The 15356-nt window shown below is 33.5% G+C and overlaps 1 protein-coding gene across 3 annotated transcripts in view; it reads left to right on the top strand.

Moving 5' to 3' along the window:
* Nucleotides 1-878: 878 nt before the first annotated feature.
* The window catches only part of LOC143257339 (fibroblast growth factor receptor-like 1), a 66556-nt gene continuing 52078 nt past the window's right edge, over nt 879-15356 (top strand). Inside the window, exons 1-2 of one of the 3 annotated variants that reach the window (XM_076515859.1) lie at nt 879-1036; nt 8640-8753. In XM_076515859.1, the coding sequence (XP_076371974.1) occupies nt 8675-8753 (79 nt within the window). In that variant the 5' untranslated portion in view covers nt 879-1036; nt 8640-8674. Of the gene's footprint in view, nt 1037-4005; nt 5020-8639; nt 8754-15356 lie in introns of those variants that run through there. The other 2 variants (XM_076515860.1, XM_076515858.1) reach the window with 2 other exon arrangements.

Raw genomic sequence — 15356 nt, 5'->3', positions numbered from 1 at the left:
TAACTCTAATTTGTTCTTTTTTTATACATTAGATACTATCTAACTCTAATTTGTTCTTTTTTTTATACATTAGATGCTGTCTGAGTCTAATTTGTTCTTTTTTTGTTATACATTAGATGCTGTCTAAGCCTAACATGTTATCAGCATACACTGTTCTAAGAACTCATGCGTGAATGTTTGTTTATGAATTTCACGCAAAGCTAGACGAGGGCTATTGTGCTAGCGTCCCAAATATAGCAGTGTAAGACTAGAGGGAAAGCAACTAGTCATCACCACCCACCGCCAACTCTTGGGCTACTCTTTTACCAACGAATAATGGGATTAACCGTCATATTATAATACTCCTACCTGTTAGACCCCATGGATGAAAGCAAAGGAGACTATGTTATAATTTGTTACTTCAGTACATGTGTCGTATCCAGTGCCAATGAGGACTTTCGCCAGATACTAGAGCTGATCAACCCAGCTGAGATATTACAGAGATATTACTACTTTATACCCTATGTTTATCATCAGTTTTCGTAGGCAACAACTATTATGGTATGGATAAATTAAACAAGTGAATTATAATTTTCATAAATTTTACTTGAATACTCACAAATCAGATTTTAAAAAATGATAATAATTCCTAACATAACGTTATCTTGTATTTTTTTCATTTTACCATCAGCTATTTATTTAGATTTATTATTATTTTTATTTGTAATCAACGAATAATTTGTAGCTGTTATCAATTTTAGTGGAATCATTTATAAATCAGATATTTGCTACATAGGTGTCGCTCAACTCGTTTTTCTGTTGCGAAAAAGTACACTGAGAATTAGTATTCAAGTGGTATAAAGTGTTAAAAAATTGCCTTCTGGGAAGAGAAAGGAAGAATCTCCTTTATCCCATGTGGTTGAGCACCCTCTAGGAGTGCGAGAAGTCTAGGGCTCAAATCGGAGGCGAGGAAATATATTGTAAAAGAGGGGAAGATATACGAAAATACCATAATATATTCTCACATAAACAGAGATTCTTACTCCCGCACGAAATGGTAAGGCCTAGTAATTCTAGTTTTGATTTGATTGTAACGTATTGTTGAATTTTTACCAGCAATAAGAATTCTTATATGTAAACGGTTTATTCTTTATTAAAGTTATTGACAGAATACATCGTAACCATTAGATTTTATTATTTAAGCGAACTTTTGATAAACCATCCATATTCGTAGTTGTTAAATATTCTGATGTTATTACGTAGTCATGTGTGGGTAAATATTTTTAAAAATCAGCTAAGAAACGTTGATTGTAGCTTCTATCCTCAAACACAGCTGAAACTTATTGTTAAACCTAATTGTCGACTATAAATATATATACATTAGTATATCACAGATACATCAACCGTATTGTCGGAATAAAAATATCAAATGTAGTTTATAAATTTCCTTGTATCTTCTGTCAGCAAAGCTGTGTTTGGTCCACTAAAAGAAAACCTTTAACTCGTCTAATAAAACACACCACTTTGGAATACAGGAAAATACCAACCGCACTTAAACATTTTCTAGATGAGTGTAACATAGTCGTACATTTAAAACGTCTTAAGATCTTAGCAAGAACCGATAACGAATAAAACCTTCGTACAAAAAAAGGCCTTGCTTATACACAAACTTAGGCCTGAGACTAGATAAGGGAACTTCATATATAAATTACTTTTAGTTACATAACTTTTATTTGCCACTTTTTATTAAACATACTGACATAGACATCGTACATACGATGTCTGTCTTTTATATTTACCAGGATCAGCTTGTTTTATGTAACATATAATAAGTAAATCTTTCAGTGATACATTCACTAACAGAACAATATGGCAGCCCATCTACATTACGTATATCATTAATAGTGCACTTGTAACTTCTTTCAAATGACAAATATAATGAAAACAGAGGTGACGTTTTTCCTTGCAGCAGGAGAGGGAAATCAAGTCTTTAATCAAATACAGCTCGACTGTCACATTAGTGAAACAGAAACAAATTCCGAAGACTAATCGATTTAGTGTTGTCTTAGCTTCTAGACTTTTCCTTGATTAATATAGCAACGTCTGACTTGAATAGATTATACTGATGTCAGTGTCTTCACTAACTAGTTTATACTGATGTTTTACTTACTAACTTATACTGATGTCAGTGTCTTTACTAACTAGTTTATACTGATTTCAGTGTCTTTAGTAACAAGTTTATACTGATGTGAGTGTCTTTACTAACTAGTTTATACTGATGTCAGTGTCTTCACTAACAAGTTTATACTGATGTCAGTGTCTTTACTAACTAGTTTATACTGATGTGAGTGTCTTTAGTAACTAGTTTATACTGATGTGAGTCTTTAGTAACTAGATTATACTGATATCAGTGTCTTTACTTACTAGTTTATACTGATGTCAGTGTCTTTACTAACCGGTTTATACTGATGTCAGTGTCTTTACTAACTAGTTTATACTGATGTTTTTACTTACTAACTTATACTGATGTCAGTGTCTTTACTAACTAGTTTATACTGATTTCAGTGTCTTTATTAACAAGTTTATACTGATGTGAGTGTCTTTACTAACTAGTTTATACTGATGTCAGTGTCTTCACTAACAAGTTTATACTGATGTCAGTGTCTTTACTAACTAGTTTATACTGATGTGAGTGTCTTTAGTAACTAGTTTATATTGATGTGAGCCTTTAGTAACTAGATTATACTGATATCAGTGTCTTTACTTACTAGTTTATACTGATGTCAGTGTCTTTACTAACCGGTTTATACTGATGTCAGTGTCTTTACGTATGTCATTAATAGTGCACTTGTCACTTCTTTCAAATGACAAATATAATGAAAACAGAGGTGACGTTTTTCCTTGCAGCAGGAGAGGGAAATCAAGTCTTTAATCAAATACAGCTCGACTGTCACATTAGTGAAACAGAAACAAATTCCGAAGACTAATCGATTTAGTGTTGTCTTAGCTTCTAGACTCTTCCTTGATTAATATAGCAACGTCTGACTTGAATAGATTATACTGATGTCAGTGTCTTTACTAAATAGATTATACTGTTGTCAGTGTCTTTACTTACTAGTTTATTCTGATGTCAGTGTCTTTACTAACCGGTTTATACTGACGTCAATGTCTTTACTAACTAGTTTATACTGATGTCAATGTCTTTACTAACTAGTTTATACTGATGTCAGTGTCTTTAGTAACTAGTTTATACTGATGTCAGTGTCTTTACTAACTAGATTATACTGATGTCAGTGTCTTTACTAACTAGTTTATACTGATGTGAGTGTCTTTACTAACTAGTTTATACTGATGTCAGTGTCTTTACGTATGTCATTAATAGTGCACTTGTAACTTCTTTCAAATGACAAATATAATGAAAACAGAGGTGACGTTTTTCCTTGCAGCAGGAGAGGGAAATCAAGTCTTTAATCAAATACAGCTCGACTGTCACATTAGTGAAACAGAAACAAATTCCGAAGACTAATCGATTTAGTGTTGTCTTAGCTTCTAGACTTTTCCTTGATTAATATAGCAACGTCTGACTTGAATAGATTATACTGATGTCAGTGTCTTCACTAACTAGTTTATACTGATGTTTTTACTTACTAATTTATACTGATGTCAGTGTCTTTACTAACTAGTTTATACTGATTTCAGTGTCTTTAGTAACAAGTTTATACTGATGTTTTTACTTATTAATTTATACTGATGTTTTTACTTACTAATTTATACTGATGTTTTTACTTACTAATTTATACTGATGTCAGTGTCTTTACGTACTAGTTACTTATTGTTGATCTGTACTGATGTCAGATTGTCTGATCTGTATCTATGTTCTAATCTCTTCACAATTTTCCTTCTATGTTTCTGTTTACACTTCCTTCTCTCTCACCGTGTAGTTTGTAATTCATAGAAACTGTCCATGATCGTTTATTTCAGTTGGACCTACAACAATGTTTAGTGTTATTTTTATGTGTCGTCCACGCGGAGAAAACCAGCCTCGTGGAGAACGTCAGGATTATGTAGGGAAAAATAAATCCAAACAGTTGTTTGTTGTTGCTTTATTGTGGCAATGTATTTAAATGTTTATTACAACTCTGAGTAATCACCCGGAAAGGTGACATGATTCTTATCTCTTGCCGTGAATCAGACGACATAAACTTCTAAAGTTGAGGATATTCAAGTCGACGTTGAGTTTAATATTTTTTCGTCATACGCGGCGGGGTGAGAACCTCCAATTTTAATACCTTGACCGACTGGTAACTTGGAACTGGAGTAACCCTGGCTTAGGCCTACTTTACCGAGTGATGACGTCTATTCGGTTGCTAATGGACATCTTACTAACGAGAGTATAACAAAATGGCTTGCCGCACACAGGTAGACAAGTCACCGCTGATTAAAGAGCATCAGCTGCGTCACGCCCTGCTACGTACCCTGGCGTCACGCTAGTAGCTAGCCCTAGCTCTTAACCACTTAGCTCTAATCTGTACTCTCGGTAAAACGTAAGCCTACATCTTAATCATCTATTTAACGAAGAGGCGTCATAGACCCAGGAAAACGGTGAGGTACCCCCAACCCCTGAGGGATTGAGCAGTTCTACTCAGGCCCCTGTACTCTCGAACACTGCAACAGTCAGTAGAAGAGGCTGCCAGCCCTCACATGGAGGACAGGTCTCGTCGTCACAAGCACGTGGTCACCGGAGGAGACAGCTTCGTTCGCTTACAAGCGCTGCGTTTCTTTCCAGGTGGTTTTTAAGTGTGGCCAGTAAATACGTTATCACGGGACTTGAAAACAAGGCGATGTGTAGGTATCTTCAGAAAGATAGAAAAATAAACTTTAAGATTTTGAAAAAGAAATTAAGACGGTCGTAGGTATCTGTTAGTGGAATGAATTGACTGGAAGTTATACTAGATAAAAACAATAAATAGTGATTCAGAAGACTGGCGAATAGTGTCTCTGTGATGCGTGTAATGTTAATAACATCAATCATGGAATGAGGTTTGTAGACAACATAGTATTTATATGTTGTTAATTATGTGTGGGTTTAAATATCTTACATGTTGTAGTTAATTATGTGTTGTAGTTTATATGTAGTTTTAATTATCTGTGGTAGTTTATATATAGTTCTAAATAATGTATATGTGGTTGTTAATTATGTGTGGGAGTTTATATGCAGTTATAATTATCTTGCATGTTGTTGTGAATTATCTTTGGCAGTTTATATGTAGTTCTAAATACCTTGCGTATTGTTGTTAATTATGTGTGGGAGTTTATATGTAGTTCTAATTATCTTGCATGTTGTTGTTAATTATCTATGGTAGTTCATATGTAGTTTTAATTATCTATGGTAGTTTATATGTAGTTCTAATTATCTTGCAAATTGTTGTTAATTACCTATGGTAGTTTATATGTAGTTCTAATTATCTTGCATATTGTTGTTAATTATGTGTTGGAGTTTATATGTAGTTCTAATTATCTTGCATGTTGTTGTTAATTATCTGTGGTAGTTCATATGTAGTTTTAATTATCTATGGTAGTTTATATGTACTTCTAATTATCTTGCATATTGTTGTTAATTATGTGTTGGAGTTTATATGTAGTTCTAATTATCTTGCATGTTGTTGTTAATTATCTGTGGTAGTTCATATGTAGTTTTAATTATCTATGGTAGTTTATATGTAGTTCTAATTATCTTTCATGTTGTTGTTAATTATCTATGGTAGTTTATATGTAGTTCCAAAAAGCTTGCATATTGCTGTTAATTATGTGTGGGAGTTTATATGTGGTTCTAAATATCTTACATGTTGTTAATTATCTGTGATAGTTTACATATGGTTCTAAATAGCTTGCATCTTGTTGTCAGTTATGTGTGGGAGCTTATATGGAGTTCTAAATAACTTATATGTGGTTGTTAATTATGTGTGGGAGTTTATATGCAGTTATAATTATCTTGCATGTTGTTGTTAATTATCTATGGTAGTTTATATGTAGTTCTAAATATTTTATATGTTATTAATTATCTATGGTAGTTTATATGTAGTTCCAGAAAGCTTGCATATTGCTGTTAATTATGTGTGGAAGTTTATATGTGGTTCTAAATATCTTACATGTTGTTAATTATCTGTGATAGTTTATATATGGTTCTAAATATCTTGCATCTTGTTGTCAGTTATGTGTGGGAGCTTATATGTAGTTCTAAATAACTTATATGTGGTTGTTAATTATGTGTGGGAGTTTATATGTAGTTCTAAATATTTTATATTTTGTTAATTATCTATGGTAGTTTATATGTAGTTCTAAATATCTCATGTCAGTGTATGATATAGTTTAGACGTTGCTAACTACACATGTCAGTATGTATGTAGTTTAGACGTTGCTAACTACACATGTCAGTGTGTATACAGTTTAGACGTTGCTAACTACACATGTCAGTGTGTATACAGTTTAGACGTTGCTAACTACACATGTCAGTGTGTATGTAGTTTAGACGTTGTTAACTACACGTGTCAGTGTATATGTAGTTTAGACGTTGCTAACTACACATGTCAGTGTGTATACAGTTTAGACGTTGCTAACTACACATGTCAGTGTGTATGTAGTTTAGACGTTGCTAACTACACATGTCAGTGTGTATACAGTTTAGACATTGCTAACTACACATGTCAGTGTGTATGTAGTTTAGACGTTGCTAACTACACATGTCAGTGTATATGTAGTTTAGACGTTGCTAACTACACATGTCAGTGTGTATACAGTTTAGACGTTGCTAACTACACATGTCAGTGTGTATGTAGTTTAGACGTTGCTAACTACACATGTCAGTGTGTATACAGTTTAGACGTTGCTCGGAGTTTTAAAAGTGACTGTAAGAGCAGTCGAAGAGTTGACAGATGGTGCGTACAGTCTAAACTTTATGCTAATCTATAAGTTGACATTAGATGGTACGTACAATCTAAACTTTATGTTAGTCTATAAGTTGACATTAGATGGTGCGTACAATCTAAACTTTATGTTAGTCTATAAGTTGACATTAGATGGTGCGTACAGTCTAAACTTTATGTTAGTCTATAAGTTGACGTTAGATAGTGCGTACAATCTAAACTTTATGTTAGTCTATAAGTTGACATTAGATGGTGCGTACAATCTAAAGTTTATGTTAGTCTATAAGTTGACATTAGATGGTGCGTACAGTCTAAACTTTATGTTAGTCTATAAGTTGACATTAGATGGTGCGTACAATCTAAACTTTATGCTAGTCTATAAGTTGACATTAGATGGTGCGTACAATCTAAACTTTATGTTAGTCTATAAGTTGACATTAGATGGTGCGTACAATCTAAACTTTATGTTAGTCTATAAGTTGACATTAGATGGTAGACTAGCAATCTAAACTTTATGCTAGTCTATAAGTTGACATTAGATGGTGCGTACAATGTAAACTTTATGTTAGTCTATAAGTTGACATTAGATGGTGCGTACAATGTAAACTTTATGTTAGTCTATAAGTTGACATTAGATGGTGCGTACAATGTAAACTTTATGCTAGTCTATAAGTTGACGTTAGATGGTGCGTACAGTCTAAACTTTATGCTAGTCTATAAGTTGACGTTAGATGGTGCGTACAGTCTAAACTTTATGTTGGTCTATAAGTTGACATTAGATAGTGCGTACAATCTAAACTTTATGCTAGTCTATAAGTTGACATTAGATGGTGCGTACAATCTAAACTTTATGCTAGTCTATAAGAAAAGTGTAAATAATTCCGGAATAGTTTTTATGCCAGTATGCGATAACAAAGAAAGATGTCCTTCACTCTTTTTATGTTTTGTGTGTGTGTGTGTGTGAATTATACACGTGGGATTGTGAGTACCTTTAAGGTACATGGACTGAAGAATCAACTCAGATTTCTAGATATTACAAGGATCCAACAGATGTGAGATAACGTGTTATCTTCCTTGAAACAAAGATAGCCTTTATTTAGACAAGAGTGATTGATACGTGTTAAGTAGCTATATGAAGCCAGGCTGCTTGTGTTATGCGAAACCTGATAACCCAGACGGTAGCTGTTAAGCTTACAGTGTACTAGGAAAACATGATACTAATTTTATATGAGTTCACACTTTATCTGTTTATCTATCACAGTAGCTTAATGGTGAGGTCTTAGTCAGCTAATATTAACCAGGAGTTAACTTAGTGAGAGATTGTATTTTGTCCAGTTAAACTTTGATCTGCTAACTTTTAGTCTGACTGGTCAGTTCCAGTATATATCAAAATTCCTACTGGGCAGTGACTTCTTATGTAAAGTGTTGTTTGTGATTAAAAATCCGAAATTGATAAATTAAGAGGAAATAACACAAACAATATGTAGTTTAAGTTATTACATGGTGTGTTTACTTTGTTGAACAGTTTTACTTTAAAATCTATTAACTAAATAATGTCGCTTCACTACTGGTATTTATAAGATTACTTGTCAAGCAAACTTTTTGGTTAGGCTTAGTTTTTCTGTTCAGATGTTTTGTTTGATCAGAATTTGTTCAATTTTACTTTATAGTCTAATATAGATTTTACTTTTATTCCAATTGAGATTGGTTTTCAAAGTCCGTTTTATTCTGTTTCAGAAGCAAAAGTGTTCAGACATTGACGGTCGGATATTATGATGCCATCTATCGGTGGAAGACTTTCACACCTATTGGCCAGTTTTTTAATACTTACCTCCTCGGCATTCACTCAAAGTAAGTATTGTTTACCAGTTTAAACCTAACTACATTGTTCCCTACAAAAATATATTTCTAAGTTTAAAAAATCCATTGGCTTTGATAGGCTTATTGCTTTAAAAGTCTGGTTTAGATACCCGTGTTGGGCACAGCATAGATAATTCGTTCTGTAGCTTTGTGGTTAAAAACAAACAAATAGATCTAAATATGCATTGTTTTTATATTGCATGTAATTAAATATAAAACTACACAGTATGCTATTGACGCTATGTCCACCAAGGGTATTAAAACCAGATTTGTAATTACTAGAGGGCGCAAATAGGCCAAAGCTGTGAGTGTATATGTATAAAGACAAACCTATTTCGTGAAAATAAAATAATTAATTCTTTCTTCTAGGAGTTACAAACTTACAATACGTAAAAGCTACGAACTTTATTTGAGTATATACAATCAGAAAGCAAGGCGGCGCTTTACAAGAAATTTGTTCCGATCATGATGTTGGTTTCCGGACAGATACTTAAGTCGTATTAGACGACCTGGGAGGGTCAGGTCAATTGGAATTTCTTGCTGTCGGATCATGATGGCTTTGTTTATTTGTTTCCAACTTCGTTCACGAGAACTATTTGTGCTAGCTATCCTTAATTTAGCAGTGATGAATTAGAGGGAAGGCAGCTACTCAGTACCACCCACCGCCAACTCCTGGGTTACTCCTTTAAAAATAATGAGACTGGCTGTCACATTATAAAAATTCCACCCCTGAAAAGGTTAGTATCTGCGATAACAGGGACTCGAACCCGCAACCCTCAGATGGCGAGTCGAGCACCTCACCCACCAGGTTTATCACGACGTTAGCGAGACAACACCATACATTACAAATAGGTTGTGAACGTAACTGAGATAGCTCACGATTCTTACCTATCTATCTGTCTGTCTGACTGTTTGTTCATATAGATTTTTGTTGTTTTTTTTCACTTTTTTAACAGAGAATTGGTTTGTTTTGAATTTCGCGCAAAGCTACATGAGGGCTATCTCCGTTAGTGAAACGAGGAGATAGCGAGTGCTAATCAACTAGAAATATACGGTCATGGGTTTGTAAGTGTACATGAAGTAGCAGTGTAAAAAAGAGGAATTATTATAATACACCAGTGTCTGTAATTAATTCGTTTTTCTTTTTTTTTTACTTCTGCAGTAGAATAATTAAAAACCTTTCAATCGGATTCTAGAATCTCAACCAAAACATTACGTTGTTTTTGATGTTATTCACAATTTTCCATTTTGTATCGTCTTCAACTAAGATAGAACTTTTCTCTCTCGCAAGCACACCTGGTCGAACAAGTTGACTCGACCTCGAAGATATGCTGTTTGATTTACGACAGTCTCAGCGAGTCTCGTAGATAAGGCTGACACATCACAGTCAAGTTCTAGTCTAGGTGGTACCTCGACTCCTCTCTGATTTACGAGGCTTTAAAACAAACAAAGTGAACAATACATTGTGTTCTTTATGGCTTTTTCTGCAAGTTGCTCGTTTTACGGGTTTTTACTTAATGAAATCGTAAGCCAGTACGAAGAATTTTTTTTTGGACAATATGAGAAAGTTTTATTTTATTGCCAACTATACTATAAGATTCTAAAGGATGATACTAAATAGTATAGGAAACTGTTATATTAGGATAATTGTGATACATAGTCAACAAAATCCAGTTCCAGAACAGATGGTCAACAGATAGAATGCATTTCAGTACATTGAAGGTCATCATAGATTGTCGATCAGGATAAGTGGTTCAGATATACGGTTTAGATTAGCAAGTTAAAGATCATGAGAGGTGATCGAGGTGTAAAATACAATTTAATAAACCAGAGTTCAATGAGTAAATATATATTTTATTAGATCAGAATTCAAGATGTAAAAATACAATTTAATAAACCAGAGTTCAATGAGTAAATATATATTTTATTAGATCAGACTTCAAGATGTAAAAATACAATTTAATAAACCAGAGTTCAATGAGTAAATATATATTTTATTAGATCAGACTTCAAGATGTAAAAATACAATTTACTAGATAGAGTTCAAAATGTGAAAGGTAAAAATACAGTTTAATAGATCACAGTTCAAGAGGTAAAATATAGTTTACTAGATCAGAGTTCAATATGTAAAAATATAGTTTACTAGATCAGTTCAATATGCAAAATACAGTTTACCAGATCAAAGTTCAAAATGTAAAATATAGTTTACTAGATCAGTTCAACATGTAAAATATAGTTTACTAAATCAGAGTTCAAAATGTAAAATATAGTTTACTAGATCAGTTCAACATGTAAAATATAGTTTACTAAATCAGAGTTCAAAATATCAAATATAGTTTACTAGATTAGTTCAACATGTAAAATATAGTTTACTAGATCAGTTTAATATGTAAAATATAGTTTACGAGATCGTAGTTCAAAATGTAAAATATAGTTTACTAGATCAGTTCAACATGTAAAATATAGTTTACTAAATCAGAGTTCAAAATGTAAAATATAGTTTACTAGATTATAGTTCAACATGTGAAATATAATTTACTAGATCAGTTCAACATGTAAAATATAGTTTACTAGATCAGAGCTCAAAATGTAAAATATAGTTTACTAGATCATAGTTCAACATGTAAAATATAGTTTACTAGATCAGTTCAACATGTAAAATATAGTTTACTAGATCAGAGTTCAAAATGTAAAATATAGTTTACTAGATCAATTCAACATGTAAAATATAGTTTACTAAATCAGAGTTCAAAATATCAAATATAGTTTACTAGATTAGTTCAACATGTAAAATATAGTTTACTAGATCGTAGTTCAACATGTAAAATATAGTTTACTAGATCAGTTCAACATGTAAAATATAGTTTACTAGATCGTAGCTCAACATGTAAAATATAGTTTACGAGATCGTAGTTCAATATGTAAAATATAGTTTACTAGATCAGTTCAATATGTAAAATATAGTTTACTAAATCAGTTCAATATGTAAAATATAGTTTACGAGATCGTAGTTCAAAATGTAAAATATAGTTTACTAGATCAGTTCAACATGTAAAATATAGTTTACTAGATCGTAGCTCAACATGTAAAATATAGTTTACTAAATCGTAGTTCAACATGTAAAATATAGTTTACTAGATAATACCTCAACAGGTAAAATATAGTTTACGAGATCGTAGTTCAATATGTAAAATATAGTTTACTAGATCGTAGTTCAATATGTGAAATATAGTTTACTAGATCAGAGTTCAACATGTAAAATATAGTTTACGAGATCGTAGTTCAATATGTAAAATATAGTTTACTAGATAATACTTCAACAGGTAAAATATAATGTACTAGATCACAGTTCAACATAAAAATATAGTTGACATATGAGGTAAAGATAGGTGGTCAAGAGAAGATACAGTTCACTGAGTTAGAGGTCAAGCAGATTTGAGGTAAAATGCAACCTTAATGTGTATATAACTGACATAGAAGTAGAAATTCGACAAAACGATTCCTGTACTCCCTTCATACTATTGAATATCTGTAGAAATGTGTAGCTTGTAATTTACTATTTTAAAACTAATAATGTTTTAATTGTTTACATCATAGAAGGAAAAACTTTGAAAGTGTGGGTGGCGTTTAAATCACACATGTATTTCGTGTGTTTGAAATTGCGTCATATCATAAAAATAACCATTGGATATTAAGATAATGTATTTTAAGGGTATTTTTGTTAAGGCATGTTGTCTAGGATAAAGAATTCAGTTGAGAGCTTTTATGTCAGCAAGATAACGTTTCCTATATTAGATTAAACTGCTGAAAACCTGTTCTTGCAGAATTAACCGAATTTGGAAGCTCTGTAGGTCCTAAAACTTGCAGTAGATTAGTTTGAGAGGAAATAAAGTTTAGATAAGTAAGGAGGAACTCCCTATTTTAAAATGGTGACACCCGACTTCACTTGTACAGTACCCTTACATACCACACTGGGTTAACGTGTTAAAGTACTTTTTTTCACCAGAGCAGCTTTGAAAACCAGTTCTAAGCTACAAGAGACAAGCACGAGCATTTCGAAACAAATGACTCGTATCATTTAACTTATAACGTTTAGTCTGGTCAGTATTTTAAAACAGTGTTCCTGGTCTTGTCCTTCGCAGTTTTACCAGGTACCTCCTGGTACTAAAGTGTTTTAAAGCAGTGTTCCTGGCCTTCTCCTTCGTAGTTTTACCAGGAACTTCCTGGTACTAAGGTGTTTTAAAACAGTGTATCTGGTTTTGTCCTTCGTGCTTTTACCAGGTAACACCTGGTACTAAGTTATTTTAAAACAGTGTACCTGGTTTTGCCTTTGGCCACTTGTTTCGACACTAGAAGGTTTTATAATATGCTCTATTATGTGAGTCAGTGGTTTTGTAAATACATGATTCTAAATATAGTGGACGAAAAATGAAGCATTGTTTTGAGGCTTGGTTATTTCAGGACTAGACGAAGCTATACCACACGTTTTGTTTAACTAGGTCATCGTTTCAAGACTAGACGAACCTCTACCACATGTTTTGTTAACTAAGCTATCGTTTGAGGACTAGACAAACCTATACCACATGCTCTGTTTAATTAAGTTATCGTTTGAATCTATACCACATGTTCTGTTTAATTAGGTTATCATTTGAAGACTAAACGAACATATACCACATGTTTTGTTTAACTAGGTTATTTCAGGACTAGACGAAGCTATACCACATGTTTTGTTTAAGTAGCTTATCGTTTCAAGACTAGACGAACCTACACCACATGTTTTGTTTAATTAGGTTATCGTTTGAAGACTAAACGAACATATACCACATGTTTTGTTTAACTAGGTTATTTGAGGACTAGACGAAGCTATACCACATGTTCTGTTTAACTAGGTTATATGAGGACTAGACGTACCTGTCTATACCACATGTTCTGTTTAACTAGGTTTAGATTAACTCAGGATTAGACGAACCTACACCACATACTCTGTTTAATTAGGTTATCTTTTCGGGACTAGTAAACCTATACTAGATCGCCCATTTAAAGAAACAGTTGTCTAGAGTTTAAACGACCTGTTTTGAATAAATGACTCATTTTCCGATAGTCTCTCTAAAAGCTGACGTTAACCGAGGTTATAGACGAGAACTGTCTCTGTGTTTCTAATGTTGTTTTAGTAAGTGACAAGCACGTGACACACCGCTCTCTATTTGAAGATTGATACAGTAAACTCTGGACACTTTGGTTTTTTCTCTCTCGTCTTGAGAAGCCACGCTGAAAGACACACGAGATGTACATTTCAGCTTCGTCAGTTCATTAACGCCAGTTTCACTGATACACACACAGAGACACACTGTATGCTGGCTGGTTACAGGACACATAATTTAAGTCCACATTGTAAAGGCCTCACAGGAAATGGATGTTAGGCCTAAGATCATTAAGGAAGTCTATGCCATTCATCACGTTAGGGCGTGAGGGAATGCCTTTCCAACCGTTGATTTCACGATATAAAACCAACTATTTAGTAGTTTATTTCTTGTATTAAACAAGTCTTATGAGGATAGTATATATAAATACACATCTTGATGTTTTATATGAAACAAATGTAATATGGGATCGTATCCTACTTTTAATAGCCAAGAAGAACTGGTCAGTTAACCCTTTGTGGTAATCCAGGGGTCAGTCCGAAATTAAGAAGGTGAATTACTAAACGAGAAACTGTGGTTACCCCACACCACACCCTCAAGGATGGAGCTTGTTTGTCAGAAGGTGAAGATGAGTTACCACTGGGTTCAGTTTAGTAGAACACTCACCTAGGGTGCGAGAGGTCTCGGGTTCGAAGCTCGGATGAGGAAATGGAAAAATGGGATTATTACAATCACTGTTTTAGCTAGTAAAAACGAATCTCTCACCCCTCTCACTGTTTCGATTTATCATACTTAAAGTACTGGGCGGAGAGAAGAAATTCTCCGTTGGCGGGTAGTGTGGGAGATTTTGATTTTTGGAAGAAAACAATTTAAATATTACTGAAGTTTGATTTGGTGATGTGGCTGGAAGGCAGCCAGGTAAGGAATAAAAGTACAGTGTTTCAACTGTTAGATAAGTAAAGGTCCAAAACAGGTTCCGGATCTCAGATCTGGTAGATACTAGGCAATGGATAAAATTAAAGTAAGAAAGCCCTTCGAAGCTTTAAAATAATTTAGTTAGACAATTGTGTCCGTATATACATATAAGCTACATGTATCTATATTTATACGTGTGTATATTATGTTTAACCTCACTCAGTTAACACTTTTAAGAACATGGATATGGATATTTCTATCGTTTTTTTTTTGTTTTTTTTTCTTTCTTGTGTAATCGTCGGGGTGGATTCCGAAAGGGGCTTAACACCTTAATGTAAGCTTTCGTAATGAGCTGAGCGACAGCTGGCGGTAAATGGCTGTCAGTGGGGCAAGACGAATGGTAACTATTCTTTCAGCCGTGTTCTCGACTTCCTAAGCACATGTGGTTACAATCTGGAAATTGGCGTCCGTTTTGACGGCAGGCGTGTTCTTCATCCCGCAAGAACAGTTTCTTACGAGGCGTGACTTGGTGGCTCTT

The sequence above is a fragment of the Tachypleus tridentatus genome, chromosome 7 (genome assembly GCF_004210375.1).
Source record: "Tachypleus tridentatus isolate NWPU-2018 chromosome 7, ASM421037v1, whole genome shotgun sequence".
NCBI lineage: Eukaryota > Metazoa > Arthropoda > Merostomata > Xiphosura > Limulidae > Tachypleus > Tachypleus tridentatus.
The sequence above is the reverse complement of the archived record's forward strand: the minus strand, read 5'-3'. Positions and strand labels throughout refer to the sequence as shown.